The sequence below is a fragment of the Pipistrellus hanaki genome (assembly GCF_964339955.1).
Source record: "Pipistrellus hanaki genome assembly, chromosome: 8".
Taxonomy (NCBI): Eukaryota; Metazoa; Chordata; class Mammalia; order Chiroptera; family Vespertilionidae; genus Pipistrellus; species Pipistrellus hanaki.
The window spans coordinates 70591146-70612562 of NC_140510.1; the positions used below are offsets into that span (position 1 = coordinate 70591146).

The 21417-nt window shown below is 44.3% G+C and overlaps 1 protein-coding gene across 6 annotated transcripts in view; it reads right to left on the reverse strand.

Annotated features, from left to right (window-relative positions):
- Nucleotides 1-14041: 14041 nt before the first annotated feature.
- The window catches only part of HECW2 (HECT, C2 and WW domain containing E3 ubiquitin protein ligase 2), a 226022-nt gene continuing 218646 nt past the window's right edge, over nt 14042-21417 (reverse strand). For 4 of the 6 annotated variants that reach the window (XM_084893123.1, XM_084893124.1, XM_084893125.1 and 1 more), the window contains one exon: nt 18984-20905. In XM_084893123.1, coding sequence (XP_084749249.1) covers nt 20794-20905 — 112 coding nt within the window. In that variant the 3' untranslated portion in view covers nt 18984-20793. Of the gene's footprint in view, nt 18961-18983; nt 20906-21417 lie in introns of those variants that run through there. The other 2 variants (XR_014795809.1, XR_014795810.1) reach the window with 2 other exon arrangements.

A 21417-nucleotide genomic window follows, 5' to 3' on the forward strand; every position in this document is an offset into this window, starting at 1 on the left:
TCATATCTCTACATTGTTTCAAAAATGAGTGTTTCCAGTTAATGAATACAGTATCGGTCTCTTAATTTAATTACAGTGGAAAGAAGTTATGAATCAGTCACCACAGCCACATTTCAAGTGCCCCATCGCCACCTGTGATTGGTAGGTACTGCACTGGACAGACAGACCCAAAGGGCCACAAACGTGCCTCCTAACTGCCCCTAAACTTTAAAATTGCTTATTGCAGAACTAGGCACAATGCAGGGTCTCAATAAACCACATTCCTGGAGCAGATTGGGACTTCAAAAGTCCTCAGGGGTCAGTAGTCCAACTCCCTTGTTTTAGAAAAGAGAAAATGTAGAATGGGATCAGAAAAGGGACTTGCAAAAGATCACATAACTGAACTAGTGGGTGCATATCTGAACAAGAATTCAGGTCTTTTGATTCTTAACCCTAAGGACATTCTACTTCATTATGTCAGACATACTTCAAGGGGAGGAAGATTTTTAATTTATTTGAATAGTCACTTGAATGATAGGGGCAAAGAAATCCATTTTTATGTCCCAATTGCATTTGCATAACCCGATGCAGACAGTGTGTCCTGGGATGTGTAAGGCCTCCCACCGTGGTCTGGGGTCTGGGTGATCTAATCTGTCAGTCGCTGTCACCTTGGCCCATCACCGCTTCCTCTCCTTGGAGCCACCTCACTGCACACCCGGCCCAGCCAACCCCAGCGCTTCCGGCCACATTTCTCTGTCTCAGCTGTCCTCACCCAGCTGTCTACAACAATTTGGCTAAGGTTGTGCTTCAGAGAATTCTATTTGCAAACCAGAGTATTCAGTAGAAGCTACAGAACTGATATCTTCCATCCACAAACACGCCAGCTGTGGGGTGAGAGTTATGTATGAGAGAGAGAGAGAGAGAGAGAAAGAGAGAGAGAGAGAGAGAGAGAGAGAGAGAGAGAGAGAGAGAGAGAGAGAGAATATATGCATGTGTGGATAAGTGTGTGGCATTCAGCAGGCCTGCATTCACGGCCCAGCTCTGCCCATTTGTAGTTGTATGGCTTTGGGCAATCCTCAGTTTCTTCATCTGAGGAAAAAAAAAAAAAGAAAAAGAAGAGTCATCGCAGCTACTTCTGTGAGACTAAACTGCGGTAATACACACAGAGCACAGTGCCTTGCAGGTACAGGCCCCGAGTCCGTGGCCTGCAGGCTTCCTGAGGAGGACTGCCTCTCCCTGGCTTCCTGCTGCACCTTGTGACAAGCAAAACGCTTGCGACGGAGTGAGGTCCTGCATGCATATTTTTCCAATGACTTTAGAAGATGCTTAAGATTCCCTCAGCTCATATGATTGATCGATGCTAGGAGAGGTGACTGGGGGGGAAAATAAAGCTGACATGCTGGTCAGGAAAGGAGGGAAGCAGCTGGCTGCTTTCCCTTTCAGAATCCACCCGGCGGAGGCACCCAGGGTCACGCTGGAAGAGCCACAGATGCTGACGCCTAGGCCTGGGCTCGTGTTTAAAGGGAAGTAGATTACCAAGTGGAACAAGGACATAAATATAGGGTGTAAAACTGTCATTTATTTTACTTTAGTAGATAAACGTCTATGAGTGCTCCCCACAAACCTCCTCCCTTTTCACTTTCCCCAGGTACTTCCTGCACCAACATCACACTCCATGAATCGTGACCCGGGGTCCCACTCCCCAGAGCTCACAGCAGGTAAAGCGTTCAGGAATCCCGAATGATGTGAGTCTTCTTGCATCAGGCAGCCAGAGGCACAGAGAAGGCAGGACTGACCTTTAACCCCTACCATTTCCTTGTTGGGAGTGCTCTTGGCCTCCACTGGCTTAAGGTGACAGCAGGAGCATTGAGAAGGCCGGTCTCCCCTAGATGAGTCCTTCTGGGGCATTGACGCACTGATCATTTGAGAATGGCCCCTATTAATGAGCAGCACAATATTCCTGACCTTGAGAACATTCCAAGTGTCTCCCAGTCTTCTTTTCAGTAGTTAACCTTCCCTTTAGATTTATAGAGTAGCATTTCATAGCTTCGTTTTTATAAAAAGATATAGAGCTGCTCAGAAACCCTTTTAAGGGCACATATTATGGGGGAAGGGGGGGGGGGGGTGTCTGAAAATTACTACCTGTGAGACCTTGAACAGGTTATAATACACCCATGCCTGCTGTTTCATCTGAAAAACTGAAATAATAATAGATTTATCCCATAGGGTGCAAAGTACCATTAGCTCCTAACAAATCGCGAGCCTGGCACAGTTCTAAGTGTGCTGTTTGTGTTAACTCGTTTAACCCTCCCCCTCCTATGAGTAAAGTGCTGTAGTTTCCTCTATTATAGATAAGAAAGCTAAGAGACATGGATGTATATACTTCCCCACAGAAGCCTAAGTTCCAGTGAAGCAGAAACCAGTGAAGCCAAGATGCAAGCTCACTCCGCTACATGGCCTTTCCCTCGGGACATTGAGCAACTGTAGCCACTAACAGAGCACAGGTTCTTGAGTGTTCAGTTTGCCTTAGTCTCTGGTGCCCCTGCGCTTTTTATCCTTTTTGTTTTTTCTCACACCTCCCATTCCAAAATGTCTTCATTGTTGAAGTAACTCTACAAATATATAACAAATGCAAGGGGAGGGGGTGGCCATGGATTAGAATTAGAGACACTGGTGTGACCTAATGCTTAGCTTACTATAGATATGGTTGGGAGAGGGCGTAACGTTTACGTATAGAACTATTTATAGACAGATGTGTGCGCCTGGGTAAACAGTCACCAATATATCCTTGCTCTGTCAGCAGAGAGCACATAGGAGCCATGACACCCTAGGAGCAATAAGCACGCCGATCACACGGGTCCTAGTTTCTAAGACCATTCATTCTCCGTTAAAAGGAACCAAAGCTCCATGGGGAAAGCGATGCTTCCAGAGCTGGGACAGGAAACCTACAGAAAGGCCTGGAACATTGTGCAATGCCAGAAAGAAGGAAGTTCAAACAAGTCAACCAAATCTCTACCTAGTGATGGGAGTATGTCAAAGGGAATCAGGAGCCACTGAAGGAGATCCCAATGGCAGAGCGGGGACAATCTGAGCAACACAACACATAAACAAAATGCTATTGGATTACGACCCACAGTACAACATAAATATGCATGAGTACCTACTGATATAAGTACATGATTGAATAGGACCTGGGAAAGAATAGACAATCTCCCTGTAGAAGAATTATGAATAACTAGAGGCACAGTGCATGAAAATTCATGCATTGGAGGGGGGGAGGGGGTCCCTCAGCCCGGCCTGCCCCCTCTCACAGTCCAGGAGCCCTCAAGGGCAGAAGGTGACCCCACAATCAGGGGAAGGTGATGTCCCCATCACACCTCTGCTGCTGCCACTGCTGGCAGCACAAGCCTCGGCTGGCCCTGGTTACCTGATCCTCGAGCAGCCCTGGGGAGCTTGGGGGCTGAGGGGACTGGGGGACTCCAGAGGCAGGTATGTGAAGCTGAGGGTGCTGCCATCTTTGAGGGTGTGGCAGTCAATTAGCATATTCCCTCCTTATTGGCTGTGGGTTCTGCCATCTTTGAGGGTGGGGTAGTCAATTAGCACATTCCCTCCTTGTTGGCTGTGGATGCCACCATCTTTACGACAGCTTGAGGGTCAATTAGCATATCCCCTCTTTATTAGATAGTATTTATATAGATTCTCCACTCTCAAGTTGGAGGAGCATAACTCCCTACTCCTTAAGTGTGGGCTGGGCATAGTGACTTTTTTTCACCAAAGAGCACAGTATGGGGAGGGAGAAAAAAAAGAGTAACTTTGCAATGAAGTCATCTGACCAACTATCCCTCAAGCCAGGTGACCAAGGTTAACAGCACTACTCACAAGTCATTTTGATCGTGCACTTAATATGATGCAGTGAGGATGGCACTTTGCCTCTGTGATCTTCCTCCCATAAACCCATAACCCCAGTTCAACCATTAGAAAAACATCAGGAAAATAACCATTGAAGGACATACTACAAAATACCTGACTTGACCTCCTCAGAACCGGGAAGGTGATAAAACAAGGGAACTCTCACAGTCAAGTGGAGCCTAAGGCAATGTAATGACTAAATGCCATGTTGGATCCTGGATGGAATCCTGGAACAACAACAACAACAAAAAAGACATTAAACAAGAACTAAGAAAATCTGAATAAAGTATAAACGTTAGTCAATGAGTTACTATCAGTTCATCAATTATAACAAATGTGCCCTACTAATGTAAGATATGAACAAGGAAACTGGTTGTGGGTACTTTATGTATTATCTTTGCAATAATTCTATAAATCCAAAACTGTTGTAAAATGAAAGGTGGCTTAAAATATGAATGAATTTGTCATTGCTTTAAAAATTCAAATTCAGGGAACTCTAGGATCATAAATTAGAGCTGGAAATGATTTTTAAGATAAAAAGAAAGGATAGAATCCATAAAATAACTGAAATACCGTCCAGCTATTATGTTTGCAGTCTATTTAAATACCATTATATTAGTAATTTGATGCAGGCTCAGTTCTGTCAACCTCTGAGCAAAATGTCCACGCCTTGGCTAAAAATACATGTGATAGGAATGCAGAAAGTGATCCAAGGAATTGTGTGTGTCAATATAATATCTATCATTTAATTCCAATCACAAAGTAAATCTTTCATCTAGCAATCCCCCCACTGTGTTAGGGAGACCCCCACACCTTTTCAGAGAGCCCCCAAGATTGAATTATTTTTCATAAGAATATTATGGGGATATTTACTCTTTTCTCTCTTAATCTCCCACAAGTGTATGAATCAGTTTTCCAGAGACTGCAGAATGTGTCACATTACAGCAGATTAATGTTGAATCTGCTATGACAATCGAAATGCTTCCTATTAAGGCAGAAACCAGAGAGATCACAATAATGTAAAACAATACCACCCTTATTATTATTTGTTTGGGACAATCTAGCTATTTTTCATAAAATGTGTTATTGATGTTAACACACAATTTGTTGTCATTGTTAATGTGGAGGTGTTATTTTAAATAAATTAATATTCTAAAAATGTCCTCTTTTAAACTTGGCAGATATAACCTACATAAATAAACACCCTCTGAGGTCCTTCCTGGTTTTTGAGGGTAAAAATTGTGAGAGATTAAGAGCTAGTTTTCTAATCATAATGAGCAGTTTGCTCTTTTCCTTTTCGAGACATTTGTGGCTGTATGACCACCTAGGATGGGAATCCCTCCGGCATTTAGAGAAGCGCTCACCTTTTGAGTCTATGGAAGTGTAATTGACAAATGTGCGCGTTCCCAGCCTCCTTTGCAGCTAGGGCAGGAGCAGCCAGTCGTCACCTCAAGTTCTATCCGCCGTCTGTATGCACTTGAGCCATAGGATCTGGAACAGGTGGGCCTGGCGCCAGTAGAAACTCTATGACAGCAGCCAATGTGTCGGGGAGCTGTGACCCCAAGAGCAGTGGTTCTAATGACACCGCCTCCCTCCACTCTTATGCTGTCAGCCGTACTAACTGCGCTTAGAAACTTGCATTCTGGCAACAGTGGCTCCTTTGCCGGAATAAGGCATTGATGTGCCTTTGATCTCGTTCCTGGTTATCCTGTCCTGATCCTGGCTCTCCAGCCCGGGTCTCTACTCTGTGAGCTCATCAAACAATATCCTTTACATATATTCCTTTTGGGCTTCAGTCATCCAGAGGTGCTGCGTTACTTACAACTAATAACTCTCATCCTCTCCCAAATTGGTCTCTTGGTTCACTTCTGTAGTTATGTATCTCGCCTTTTTAACATCAGCTTTTCTGAAATTCCACAAATAAACCGTGGCTAATTAAATGGGGGGAAAAATAGCAAAAAATAAATCTGGCCTTTTCTTTACCTGCTATAAAAAAAATAAATAAATAAACATCTGCATAAATAAATTAAAGTGGTTAGCTTATTGAGAGAAGGAGGAAAATATGCTGGCCTTCTCCTCTAGCGATCAACTTTCACCTACATTTTGAAACCGTGATCTAACTTCCAACCAGCGGAGTGTGAGATTTTCATGTGTTACTTTCCGGTTATGCAATTTCCATAAAGCAGGCAAGAGGTTCTGGGGAGAATGACGGATGATGCCACGCCATATGCTTAGTTCATTACAAATCAGTTCAAGTAACTGCAGCCTTCCTGCGCCAATCAAAACAGAAATGTTCTAACACATTGGAGAGTATCTTGTTTTATGGAGTGCTTACCAGAGGCATTCAAAGCACACTCGGTTTCAAATGCACCATGTTATCCAGAGAGGGTCTTGGAACTGACTCTGACTTTTTTTGTGATTATTTAATGCGATCTATAAAATAGAATGTGTTTCTATTTGAGCTTATCGGGCCTGGAATGATTCTGCCTTCTATGATTTCGCAAACATACCTTACCATAGTTTTATTTTGGTCACTTCCTAGCCAGACTTCAAAGGTGAAAAATATGTGGGCTAGTTGGGCTCTTCAGATCTTCCCATTGCATGTTCACTCAGATTGTTAGGGACCTACATTCATTTTGACCAGAAAAAGCATGTTCTGGGATTGAAATACTACCTCAGATTAAGGATCCTTTGAAGCAGTGTCTTGAAATAATTTAAGGAAAAGATAAGAGGGAAGAGACCCATTGCTTTTTCCTCGCTTGCTCTCTGATGGACCAGGTCTGGGGGTAGGGGTTCTTGGAACTGGGTTCTGATATTTCCACAGCGAACCTCTCAGGAGAAAGGTTTGCTTATAGTTGAAGTCAACAGGGAAGCCTACCTCAGCACACCCCACCTGAAAAAAGTTGCAAAATCGAAAAACAGGTATATCCAATGAGCAAAGATAGCCTATTTCTCACAGGCCTAAATTGGGGGTGCTTCTTTTTAAATTTGAGGTTTTTGAACACTTTGCAGATGATTATCTTGGTGACTGGAGAGCATTTGCGTAAACAAAACAAAACAAAAAAAATCACTTGTCTCTCTGTCTTCCTGTCTCTCACCCTGGGCGTTTGTCTTTCTCTCGAAGTGCTAAGAACAGGAAGTGGCAGAAGGAAGATCTGATCAGTTTCCACTGCTGCAGTGAGCCTTGCTCAGTTGAACACTGGCCAACAGCGCATTTATATTTGCCTAAATAAATTATACAATTTATCAAAAATAGGCCCCTTTTGTGCAGTTTTAAATGATCTCTTAAGCGGCCAGGCCTTGAGTTCTCGCTATTAAGCCTACCTCTGGGGATCTCGGGGTTGTTCTTTCAAAGTAAAAATAGGCAGCACCTTTGAGACACTTTCCGTTATTCATTGACCTAAAAAATCCCCTTCTAATAGTTCGGTAATGAGCAGCTCTGAGAGGCTTCAGGCCAGCCGTGCATGCTGAACGCGGCGGCCCAGGATGTACCAATGTTAAGAGCCCCTGAAGTCTGTCTGGCATTTTGAGCTGACGTAGCAAGTGCTTTCAATGCGATATTTTATCTGAGCCTCAACAATCCGGAGGTTACTGGAAGGCTAGAACTGTTCATTTTACAAACGAGAAAGAGGCTCTGAGGATGACTGTCCAGACTGAGACCAGGGCTCCGTCTAGAACTGAAGATTGTAGACCCTTCTGGGCAACCTATGCTTAGGGGAGGGGACTACCAGGACTATTCAGACCTGCTCTCTCCTCGCCCATCCCCACCCCTTTATCTGAAAAACCGCAGGAGACGCTCTGATAGAGCAGCCCCGGACAATGGGGAAGAAGGAGGGCGTGATTTTCCAGGAGGACCCAAAGGCCCAGTGGCCAGCCAGGCCACGGCCCCTGGCTCCCTTACCTGCAGCCAAGTGCAGCTCCAGGAGCCCCAACACCATCCCAAACCTCAGTGCTCACGTCTCTCCAGCTGGCAGGACTGTGCTCACGCCCTGCTGGCGCCCTGAATTGCCTGAGGCAGTTTTGGGTGGGGAATTAGGAAAATCACGATTTACCACCTAAGGCACTAAGATTTGGCACAGAACTAAGCATTCCCAACCAACAGCCTGGGTGACTGGAAGGTATTTCAGAAAAAGGAGCACACCTATCTTTTCAAGTTGCCATGTGTACATCTTTCCCTTAATTCTTGAAAAGCCACCCTGAGGTAGTCATCCTTGTTCCCAGGGCTCAAATGAGGGGACTCAAGCTCAGAAAATTTGAATGACCTGCTTGAGGTCAAACAAGCAAAGGGTGGAGACGGAGTTTGAACTAAGACAATGAATCCCAGGTCCTTCTCGGGATACTGCCCTACATCCTCAGGAATAGGTTACCTGTTCCCATCTCTTAAAAGCCCCCCTGCATGACTCTCAGGCAAAGGAGCTTGTGTTATGGTGGCGGAAGCAGCCTCTCTGGCAGCGAAGGCCTAAGGAACAGGAAGTGTGCAGAAAGCTCCCCAGAGCAGCAGAGGTGTTACGACGAGTGCTCTATGTAAGGAGATCCTCTCTGGCCGTGATTACGTCTCCGTGTTTGCTCTGTAATTATTGGGGATGTTACGAGGCTTCAATGACAGGATGCTGCAGGAGCCTTCCCTCTGATCTCCCAGCTGCTGGCTACTCTCCCACCCTCGGTCCTCACCTTAAATGCTGCACCCTCTCTCTGAGGAGCTCCCCGTCGCTGCTCCCTGCGCTTCACAGCCCTTTTCATCACAGTTAATAATTAAGGATTTATTTGTTTACTGCCTGTCTTTCTCATGAGACTGTAAACTCCCCAAAGACAGCAACTATGGCTGCTTCCTTCAGCCTTTCCCCAGCACTTCCCATGGTGGCTGGCACAAAGTAGCAACTCAACATGTGTTGATCGGATGGATGGATGGATGGATGGGTAGATGGATGGGTGGGTGGATGGATGGGTGAGTGGATGGGTGGGTGGGTGAGTGGGGTGGGTGGGTGAGTGGTTGGTTGGATGGATGGGTGGATGGGTAGATGGATGGGTGGGTGGATGGATGGGTGAGTGGATGGGTGGGTGGGTGGGTGGGTGAGTGGATGGATGGATGGATGGGTGGATGGGTAGATGGATGGGTGGGTGGATGGATGGGTGAGTGGATGGGTGGGTGGGTGAGTGGGGTGGGTGGGTGAGTGGTTGGTTGGTTGGATGGATGGGTGGATGGGTAGATGGATGGGTGGGTGGATGGATGGGTGAGTGGATGGGTGGGTGGGTGGGTGGGTGGGTGAGTGGATGGATGGATGGATGGATGGATGGATGGATGGGTGGATGGGTAGATGGATGGGTGGGTGGATGGACAAACCAGTGAATCATTCCCAGAAGAGTTTCCAAAGGGGTCTGAGGAAATGATTTGATAATGTGATGTAGGGAGGGCTGCATTACTTCTGGTCTAGGGGAGGACAGTCTGCTTTCCCCTAAAAACAGGCTTAGAACTAGGGGCTTCCCAGAGACGATGTTCAGGAACTGTGGGGCCAGTATGGCTGGTCAAAAGGGGAAAGGGAAGTGAGGATACTAAGCAGTTACCAAATGCAGAGCAATGTGCTAGATGTACATGATCTCATTTCACAGCAAACACGCTGCTCCGCATGGGAAAGGAATGACCCTTTGAACCATGGGCCAAGTTCATAGCCTAAGATATTCAGCTGCCACACCAACCAACCTTTTTCCTCCTGGGTTGTGTAGGGGCTGAAATTCATCGCCACACGACAGACACCCCGGTGGGAAAGCTAGTGCTTCACACCTTTCCGTGCAAAAGGGGCGTTTTCATTTTTTCACCCAAGAATGGGCCTTAGGTTCTCACCAACACCCTGTGGATTTCTGTGGCGGGAATGTTACGTGAGCCTGTAGTGTGATAGTGTTGCATCGTTCACTCCAGTCCATCCCTGATTCAGATTTCCTTTGTCTTCACCAAGCGCCCTTTCCCTATTCCAGGTCCTACCCGAATACCAGGCCACGTGAGGTCATGGGGTTCCATTAGGCTCCCTTCTGGCTGCAGCTGTTTCCCTGCTTCTAAGACTTTGATTAGTTTTGATGACCTTGATAGCTTTGGTGAGGCCAGGTCAGGTATTTTGTAGATGTTTGTGTACTAGAATCTGATGTTTTTCTTAGAGCTGAACCAGGGTTACAGGTTTGGAGGGGGGGGGGAGGGAGAGAAGAAGGCCACAGGGATGTCTTTTCTGTGGCATCGTAGCAAGGGAACATACTATCCACGTGACTTGTCAATGTTGGCACTGACCTTGATCACCTGGCAGATGCAGTGTTTGCCAGGTTTCTTCCACGTGAAGTTACTCTTTCCCATCCCCGCCCCCTCGGCGCTGGGATCTGTGGGAGGAAGTCACTATAAGCACCTCCCATTGAAGTGTGGAGCATCTGCAGCGGCTATGTGGAATCCCCCTGCACATTGTCTCTCCTTCATTTGTTAATTATGCATTAACTCATTTTTTCACACGGGCTTATGAATATTCATTCTATATTTTGTCTTATAATCCAATGCTCCTTTATTCTTTTTGTTGCTACTATTGTTCCAGCTTTGGCCACTGGAGCTCTCTCAGTTGGTTGGCTCCCTTTGTTACATTTCCATTATTGGAGCTTTTTTTTTTTTCCTTCTTCTTCAAAAAAGTACTTTATTATTATCTAGTACTACAAGGTGTTTCAGGCTCATCTTGCATATTTTCTAGAATCAGTCATTTCTCCAAGGAGTAGGGCTAATTTTTGAAATATGATTTTATATCTTAACTAAGGACAGGTAAAAGTCAGCTGGGAAACGTTAATTTTCTACCGTGTACGTGTGCAATCACCGCCACACCCAAACCGTGTGACCGGTGAGAAAAGATCTGGCTCTCCACCCCAGCCACAGAGCTCTTGGCATTCCTGCTTGGTTCCAAGATTCAGAGAGCCTGTTATCTTCATTCCTCCCTAAACATTGTTATAACAGACAGGTTAATTACAGGTGGGAGGAAACAAACCCAAACATTTTCACTCCAAATTATCAGTAGTGTTGCAGGAGGAAGAGGCTCTGCTGCTACAGACAGTGCTTCTCAAACCAGCGAGTGCACACCCAGGCTACACCGCGTCTGGCCAAGTTACGGGCAAAAGGCAAAGTGGTGTCTTCCTGGGTCAGCAAACTTCTTTGCTATTTGAGGAAGTGAGGAACCAGCCATTATAATTAGAGCTAATAGGGAAAATCCTTATTTTCAAATTAAAACCAAGTTTGATGATATATGGAGAGTTTTGCTTAAACTAAATGAAGCCTGTAGGTAATTTTGTATTAGTAGGGTGCTTGCACTCTGCATTTCCCTACCTGGGGGTGCTCTATCACTAAGGGTGATTGAATGCAACCTTGAAGAAATGTTGACATGGTTTCCTAATTAAAAACGGAGTACTTGAGCAAATCGTCGTTAATGAGCAAATGGTTCTTTAGCCAACAGTTAAAATGGTTTTTGTTGTTTTGTTCTGGGAAATCAATCATTCAAGAATAGAATTGGCCCCGCAGGGAAATGCTCAGTTCCTGTCTCCACTCTCCCTGCCTCCCTCCCAAAACAAAAAGGCTGGTCTGGACTGGGCCATTCAGGAACCCAGACTTGAGTCTTGTCCTCTTTGGGAACTTCATCACTTGAGATTTCTCTTGCCTTTCCAGGCCACAAGGCTGGAAGGTCAGGGGAACTGCCCAACCTCAGTCAAGTCTGACCATGTAGGGTCGGGCTTATCCCTTTTCTCTGGGGCCCCATGAGTAGTATTGTTTCCATTTAGGGATTCCTCTGCTCTGAGAAGTCATAGAGTGGGCAACCTGGACCAGGTGGATACATTATATATCCAGATTCATGCATCAGCATATTCTCTTCCTTTTAACCATTGGTTTTCTCTTCTTGGAACTTGCCTTTCCCTCTAAGTAAAATGCAAAGGATCAAGCTGTGAGTGTGGGTTTATGGAGGACCTGTATAGGTATAGGCAGTCTCCTTACTTGGCCTGTCTCTTTAGAACTGACTCTACTCACCACAAAGGATGTCCTTCATATGGTTTAATCCTATTCAAAGGAGATTGCCTGGGACATGGGGGCAAAAGCCTCATAGTAATAGGAGGCAAGACATTACTTCATCTTGAGCTCAGGCATTTAATTTTGGGGTGGAGGCAGGGAGAGAGGTGTATTGGCAATGTCATGACAAGAATTTGGATTCGGGGCCCATTTTCCAATGCCAACTGAATACCAACTAGACATGAAATACTACCTTACCCAAGAGTTGTGTATGTATAGCAAGAGGTAGTATTTCATAACATTATCATCAATTGGCAAAGAAATATATATTGTTCCAATGATTTATACTTTGGAAAATTGCTTGCTTTTTCTTTCTAAATAAACCATTAGTGACTAAAAAAATTTTTTTTCAAGGACCTATAAAAATGGGGCAAATAAAATGTGTGAGATTTATTTCTATCCATGTAAACATCAGCTCTTTACCAGATTTCCTCATTTCAGTTCATTGTGGTGATTCCAAACTTTACTTTGGTTGACAAATGGAATACTAGACAACCCAGTATCAAGTTAGAAGGAAGTATATATTTAGAAAGAAAAAAAGCCATTAGTAAGTGAATATTTTTGATAAAGGAAAAGAAGCATGAGAAAAACATAGTATCCATTTCTTGATAAAATGGTTAAAAGCTTTCTGGTTAAAAGATGAAATAAAAAAAAACGCCAAGAAAGATTCTCTGGGGCCTGGCTAGTGTGGCTCAGTGGTTGAGCATCAACCTATGAACAAGGGGGTCATGGTTCGATTCCTAGTCAGGGCACATACCCAGATTGCACACTTGATCCCCAGCGTGGAGCGCATAAAAGGCAGCCAATCAATTATTCTCTCTCATCACTGATGTTTCTATCTCTCTCTCACTCTTTTTCCTCTCTGAAATCAATAAAAAAATATATATTTTTTAAAAGAAAATCTCCCTGGGGATGATTAGCTGGATGGTGGGAATTACACATTTTAAAACCTTCACTAATTAACTGGGTTTCAGATTTTATTAGAAGTATGTAATAATGGAGGCAGATACGTTTATCATACTGGAAGCACTTTGAGGTCAAAGGTTTTAGAGGAATGTTATGATACAAAAACCAGGAAGTCGGTGCTGTGGATGCAATCTCTTGCTCAACTCTTTCAATAAGGATGCAAAACTTTCCACAGTTATGCATGGTGAGTCTTTGCCTTTGACTGCTCTCCTGTGACCCGTGAAATTCATTTTACTCTAAAATACAGAACAGGCCATATCTGCTCCATGAAACCTTAACAAGGATTCTCTTAACTCACGTGAGTTAACAGTAGTTGGTTTTCAGAAAGATAATGGTCAGTACAGATCATTTATCAAGTACATCCTTCATAATTGTCTACCCTCATTGTATATATTTGCCCTTCCCCATCTCTTCATATGAACTGCCATGTGTTTTATTGATTTGGTCAATTATTTATACTACCAATCAAATATAAAAGATAATGTATTGATTAACTCAAGGGTTCCAAACTGATGGACCCACAAGGGAAATTTAGCCTATAGACATATTTTCTTTAATCCAACCAGTATTAAAAAGATCTAAAAAATAAATAAATAAATAAATCACAAAATTTTAGATTTCTCAGTTTCTCTTTCCACACGGGACTTGAATGTCATGTGACTAGAATCTGCTTGAGCAGATTGGAATTCCCCTTTAGGTAAGCCTCAGCACTCTCTGTTACTTACACTCAGCCGGTTTTAATTATTAAATATCTATTTGGATCCTCTATGTGTGCGACACCTGCAGTAGACTGGTGTTGGAGGCTGTGATGGTGTGCATACGTGTTTATGAAATAAACATTCAACCAAGATGGCTTAATAGTCTCAACCCATGTGAGAAATGAGATTATATTTATGTCAACTCATTCCTTCAGCATCCATTGGTAGCCTATTAAATAGCAAAATATCACTTTAAGAATAAAAAATAGATTCCTAATTATAAATATCATGAAAAGAAAACTTCCTATATCCACAAAGCTGCACACTAATCCCATGAGACCTTTATTCCTACTTTGTTTTCTTCCCTCGGGTTTTTTCTTCCCAAATGTATCACAGAAAAGTCATAATCTATTTTTTTTAAAAGAAGATTTATTTTGGATTAAGTGATTTCATGATGCAACATGGTTTTAAACAAAATAGAGATCAGTATGAAAATAAAATAAATTGTACACATTAAAATATCTTTCCTTCAAAGCATTTCAGATTTAAAAAAAATACAACACAAAAAGCCAGGGGTTCAGATGAGGATAAGATACAGACTTTGCAGAAAACAAACAAGGAGTCTACATGTCAGAGTTCCAGGCTCCACTTAATCCCACCCACAAATCATTTCTGAGATGTCAACAATCTGCATTGTTTGCTTTGAAAAAAAAAATAAAAATAAAAGATGAGCTTTAAATATAAGGTGCAACAAGAGCTGTACAATCTTAATGCCAATAGCAAATGCCTCCCATTATTACTCTCTATGAAAAGTCACATTGACTGGGTATGAATTTTAAATCAACTCAAACAGAAACATAGCTATTACCTGTGATGTGTGGTGTGGCAGACACAGTAGGTGGAGTTGGTGAGAGGAAATGGCAAGGCTTTAAAAAAATACACCACCTGGGCTCTACTGAAATCTTAGAAATAAATATGTTTGTTTGTTTTGCAGAGCCTTAATATTAAAAAGTAAGCATTATTATAAAATTAGATTAATACTTTCAGTAAGAGGCAAGAGAGATGCGTGTATTTTCATTTACTTTGGAATGCCTGCATCCCTATTGTAAAAACATGTAATCTCATGTACGTTCCAAATATTAACAGCCTCAAATTTTACCTATGATAGCATATAAAGAAACAAGTATGTTGTAATAACATCTTTGAGAGCATTAAGGTCCTATAAGAACATTCGGTTCTCTGTGTGTTTCTTAGTTAAGCCTTCCAAGGTATTTCTTGAATGTTATTCACCCCCCCCCCCCCGCTTTTTTTTCCCCAGAAGGTGATACTACCGTGTTTCCCCGAAAATAAGACATCCTCCGAAAATAAGACCTAGCACATGGAAAGATAAGACATCCCCTGAAAATAAGACCTAGCACAACTTTGGGAGAAAAAATTAATATAAGACACTGTCTTATTTTCGGGGAAACAGAAGCTTACTGATGATTCCTCATTGGCACCAGTAACAGCTGATTCAGGTTGAATCACACAACACACCAATTAACATGCCCCAGGGTTGTAGTATCTTCAAAGAAAAATTGGATAGAAAGCCCTCACCTGCCCAAGGCCACTGAAAGTAAAAACCACACACATACATGTAGGGTTCCTGTGTTCCCCGGGGAACGGGGCCTGCCCATGCTGCTGACCTGTCCATCATGGAAGACAACTACTCTGCACCGTAAGCCTAAGCAAATGTCTTTTCAGTCTTGATTGACTTCCAGAAAAGTTGGAAACACTGGCCGGGTCTCCATTTGAGATCCAGGAACCCAGCTTTTAGGTTTTCGCCTTCTAGACCAGCAGAGAACATTGAAGCCACCACTAGAATCCATGAGAATGTCTCAAAGGCTATTCGAACGTCAAAGAACGTCTCCTGAAAACCAAATTCAGTGGAACAAGCCAAGCAACACCCTTTCCTCTATTTCATGCGCATGAGTTCAATAGTAGTAACAATGCTTCTTAAGTTTAAAAATATCCACAATGGAATTTAATACTAAATTACCGACACCCCTGATGGAAGCTCTGGCTAGCTCTAATAGTGGGGGCTACACCCTGTTTCCCAATACCTAAATGTCACCAATCTGCCAAACTTAGAAAAATGGGCTACTCCCAAGAGGGGGTTAGGGAGCAGCGCCCTCATTAGGCAACATGGCAGGCTTTTCCTCCAAAGTCAGAAACCAGATTGAAGTGCTTGCTCCCACCCCACAGGCAAGCCCTAACACGATCCTCCCATCCCTGTTTCAGCACCCTCCTCCCACCGTGAAGGTCCTCCCTGAACTACTGCTAGTCCCACACACTCCTGGAATGCAGCTACCACTCCTCATTCTGGGCTGTTGTCAGTAATTAGCACTGCCTTCCTGGCGGGCAGGGCACGTCTTTTTTGCTTTTTCATTTTTTACCTCCCAGCGGGGAGCAGTCAGTTGGTGTTCAGCCACCATTTAGAAATGAGAAACCTGACTGTCTCTGGGATCCCTTTTCTTCTATGTTACACGAACACATCTATCAGGAAAGCACGATCGAACCACAAAGTTAATAGACTTAGCAAAAATTGGACTCTAATTGAAAGTGACAATCTCGATTTAAACTCAGGTTGTACGGGAGGAAGGTATCTAAGATCTAGTGCTTGCACTAAATCAGAAAGCAGGTCAGAGGGAACCAAGGGCCCGAGACCAGTTTGGAGATGAGTCTTCACTTGCATGCTTTCACTGTGCAGACTTCAGATCTCTTAATGATCGGTCACATTAGCATCATTTCACCTGCCTGGGGAATTTCCTGAATGGGCTTCAAACTGGGAAGATTGTTAGACTCTTCATTGTAAGATGTTTGTCTTAGTTAGAAGTGGTCACGTTCTAACTACAATTTGTGTAGAGAGAAAGAAAGAAAAAATTGGATGACTGTGAGGACAGAGAGGAAAAAACTCAACCCTGCAGTAGTTTCTTCATCCACATCACTGCCTCTCCGCTACCAGGGCTTTCTAGATCCAACCCTCCTAAAAACAAAAATGAAAAAGTAAAAGAAGGCTTCTTTTTTTCCCCCATGATGTTGCTTCCAAATAGTATTTGAGGGAACTAAACGGCTATACTATATAAATCCACCCAAAGCAATCAAATGGGGCCCTCTTTTTTTCGTTTCTTATAACAAACAGTAAAAGGCAACCGTTAAGCAAATGGGGAGTTTTTCCAGGAATGGACTGTTCTCATTTCTTCATAGGCTTTTCTGAAGGCGTCACCTCTTAGAGTGTTCGAGAAAGCGAGCCTTTGGTAGATGAATCATCTTGCGAAATTCACTGAAAGCGAAACATGCTGGTAGGAACATCAGTTCTCCATCTCTGGTGATGAAACCTAGAATGGTAACTATCAAGTACTGAGACATCTCACCAGCCAGCCACGGACACCAGCCTCAAACCAGAGGGGACGTGATACCTTCGACCCCACGAGGTTTGTGAGGATGAAGAGATGATGCGCCCGCAAGTTCTCTGACCTTCTGACGTGTGATACAAACAGGTGCTACCATTGCAATCAACCACCCAAAGGCCGTTTTCCCATCAGGATTCTTATGCAGGTGACACAGATTTTCCCTCATTTGCTACAGAATTCCTACGGGGTCATCCTAAACACAGCAGGTGCTAGAAAGGGATGGCCACGCTTCTCTGACCAAGATCCAATCGCTTTGTACACAAGAAAAATGTTTGACCCCAGAAGTGGGCTGGGCTCAAGGACTGGCATTTCTCACAGTGAAAACGGAAGGTACACTGGAGTGCAGATGGAAGGAACCGGAAAGGACCAGATTTCACGTGGGCATCTCTTGGATAATCGGGAGATCCCCCAGTTGTGCCTTTAGGTTCTGCTCCCCACATGCACACTTCACACCCTCGTGTATCGAGGCATCATGGGCTCCAACACTTGACCAATAGCAACACACTGTGACATGCCTGTGGTCCCCAACAGAAAGGGCACTGAGGTGACCTTCCTCCCTCCCTCCCTTGGCTATAAGCACCCATGTATGAAGCCTTCAATGACTTCCCAGATGGAACAAGCCATTCTCTTCTCACTCCTTAATTGTACAACAAACTAGATTTATTAAAAATACTTTTTTGAACCTCCGTGCCTACTCCTCTAGACCATTGGTCGGCAAATAGCAGTTCGTGAGCCACCTGCGGCTCTTTGGCGCCTTGAGCGTGGCTCTTCCACAAAATACCACGGCCTGGGCGAGTCTTTGTTGAAGAAGTGATGTTAGAAGAAGTCTAAGTTTAAAAATGTTGACTCTCAAAAGAAATTTCAGTGGTTGTCCTGTTGATATTTGGCTCTGTTGACTAATGAGTTTGCCGACCACTGCTCTAGACCATGATCATCTGAAGGGCGGATTTTAAATTTGCAGCTCCATGATCAGACACAGTGGCTGACACGGGGCTAATGCCAATACTGGGCCACTCCTCTCATCTCAGAGACTATCTGCGTCCGTACACGATACACTGTGACTGTCTTTGATGCTGTAAGACGGGGCAATATGAGTATCACTTAAGAGTTTCTTAAAGGAACAAGGCCATGCAGCAATTACCCAGTTCACGGTCCAGAAGAAAGAATATATGGATATTTCTATTTGTAGAGTGTGTTCAAGTCTCCATTATTCTGTGGACGTGATATTTAACATTCTAGACAGTGATCACTGGACTTTTTGCTTTCCTAGTGAAGAAAAATAGGCCAGGGACCACAGTATTTTGATAGGCTAAGGACAACTTTGAGAATCCCCAGTTCTGAGAACAGTAGCAGCTGGATGCTTATCCTGTTATATGAGAAGTTGGATGCCCCTGACGAATAAGTATATTTGTTAGAAATAATTAGAGATACACTTTACTTCCAATTTCTTTTACCTGATATTGTGGAGTAGGGTAACAGTGTCACAGACCAAAATGAAAGCTCACATGGTCTGTGAATGTATTTTTCGAAAGAAATGCAACCTTCGGTTTCAGCTGTTCAGAGAATGCCAGCTCTGAAACATCACATTACCATAAAAAAAAAGTCGTCTTTTAAATAAAGTATATTATATTATTTCCCTTATAATGAAAACATATAAAGAAGTAAAAATAATTTGCAAAATTAAAAATGCTTACATTCATGATCAATAAGTACACACTAACAGCTCCAGTTAAAATTGCTTTCTCTTCCCTGTGTTTCTGGCCCTTTCCCACGCACGGGCTCTGGGGGTCTTTTTCCAGAACATTCCCCGCACAGCAGCATCTGCCTTCGGTGCAGGAACACAGCCTGAGTGGTTTTCCTCTGGAGATTCCAGCAGCATATGCAGCTTACCCAATGGAAGGCGGGGTTGGGGGGAGGGGTGGCGGGAGGAGGGAGAATCAGTCTTAAAACCTACAAAACCCATGCCCGTGACCTTTATAAAGTGTAAGACCGCCAACATCCCACCACGAGGACCCCACGGCTCCTTGTAGCTCAGAGAAGTGGCTGTGCCGTGCCTGTAAAACCATAAGCTGGCAAACCAGTGTTAAACCAATGCGTTTATTATTCACAAAGTAACGTCACTGTATGAGCCTCTGGTGAGTTATGGCCATCCATCCAGAAATAAACCACCATGTGGGAAAAACCCAAAAGCAGGAGAAGCAAACGACGCCTCTGATAAAACTAAGCCAATGTAACGTTAGTGAGGCCGTGCAGCATCCGAGGTGCCCTCAGAGGCCCGTTTCCTTATGTCAAAGAGGAATCTGAGCATCAGCGAAAACGCAGGCTTGGAAACAGAGTACGGAGGGCTGAGGGCTTCCGTCTGTGACGTCCTCGACTGCCGAGGGAGCAGAATTCCTGTTACTACAGAGAGCTGACCCCTCAGGTGCTGCTGACGGCTCCCTCAGTGAGCGTGGGGTGTCATGATGCTGTGCAAATAAAGAGCAGGTGGGGGGGGGTATGAAATATCTTTATTAAATGCCATCCTGTGAAATATCTGATGGATGGAAGAGTCTAATACATTTTAAACAAATGCATAGTGTATGGTCACATACCGTGAGTCTTAAAGAAATTATTACTGGAGATGCACAGTCCTGGAGTGGTAGACATGGCACTGTGGAGAAGTCTGAGTTCGAAGCTGTTATACTTGCCAGGTGATGGAGCTGCTGTCCATCATCTTGTAGTGTCCCTTCAACTTTGGTACGTTCAGTGCAAAATATTTCGGGGGGGTTGTTTTGTACCTTTATAAAAATCAAAGGCCCTTTGGTTCCCTGGACAGTGGCTTAAAAGGAGACCGACTAGCATGACACCCATGTAAGCATGGAACATGGAAATGGGTCGGGCGCCACGGACAGCAGGACAGGTAGGCTCCTGTACACACCTTGAAGAACATAAATAGCATGAACCTACAAAAAAAAAAAGTGAGCAGAACTCACCGTGGACTTTTTCCTGATATGCTGTGAGTTAGTCGATAGCTATTTAACATAGTTCCCATGCATTATAAAGCGTAAATCTGCCGGGAGGAGTTCACTGTAGAACAGTTTGTCCCCAGCCATGAGGACACACAGACCACTCTGCATATCCCTCGTCACAGACCGCCCAAGAGCAAACCTTTTGAGTTGCCTCACGTTGACTTGGTTTCGTTTCCACTCGGGTCCCGTGGAAGCCGAAACCCACGTGCACACCATGCAGGCACACGTAAGCAAGAAAAGGAACGTTCTGTGATAACCTGGGTCCCACACAAAGGTACTTTCGGGGAAATGCACGCGTTTTTATTCCGTTATTGAACTCGCACTCATTTGGAGAGCGGGTCAAGGGCTGCTCATTTGTCTCGAACCACGTCCAAGGTTAAGTTTCGAGGTCCTCCCGAGTCCCTGCACAGTGACCTTGAGCTGACCCCGCTCAGGTTCATCTTGGTCTTGGAGCCCATGAACGGGAAGAAGGGTGGCAGTCAGGGCCTGCTGATGGAAAGGCTGGTGGGCCGTCCCCCGGGCATCACGCTCATCCCCATCCTTCACCTAAGGACTCCTCACCACGAGCCCGACCCCGAACGTGGCTTAGACCTGTCCAGCGATGGCGTCCCTCGGATGGAAGCACGCTCTGACCCTCTGGTGGCGGGCCATCCTGGGAGGGCGGCTTCCCAGCCCGCCTGTCCCCACACAGCCGGGCACCGGGCTTCTGGTCACTCAAGTCCAAAGGTGCTGGTCTCTTCGACGGCTGTCAGGAGCTTCTCATACAGCATGGAGAACGAGGGGTACGGGGGGAGGTCCAGGCGGTTGAAACACGTGTGAGCTCTGTGAACAGGAGAAGCACATGGAGCTTAGAATGCTTAAGGCGATAGGAGATTGTCGTGTGTGTGTGTGTGTGTGTGTGTGTGTGTGTGTGTGCATGAGCACGTGCGTGTGCAAGCAAGTTGGTTTCTTATCTATTTTCACACTGCTTTTGAAAAAACTTTGACTTGAAAATTCAGAATTGAAAACAGAACTTCAGAATTAAGTTTCTCTCCAGGAAACGGGTATTTACAAAGTGTGTTTTCTTTCTATTTTCACAACCACTTATCCATTTGACATACACATTTGGTTTTTTTTGTTTCTCTTGACATTTTTTTACAGACATGCATATATACTCTTGCAAAGAAATTTATTTTCAGAATTGGCATTTGCATGAATGTTTCAAAAATCTATGGTTTCAAGGTGTTTGGTTTTCTGGGGCAGGACGGCCACGAGTGTCTCTGAAGACCTGGCCATGGTGTGGATTCTCTGGAAATTCCCTGGCACGATCTCCCTGTCAGTCAGGGCACCACTGC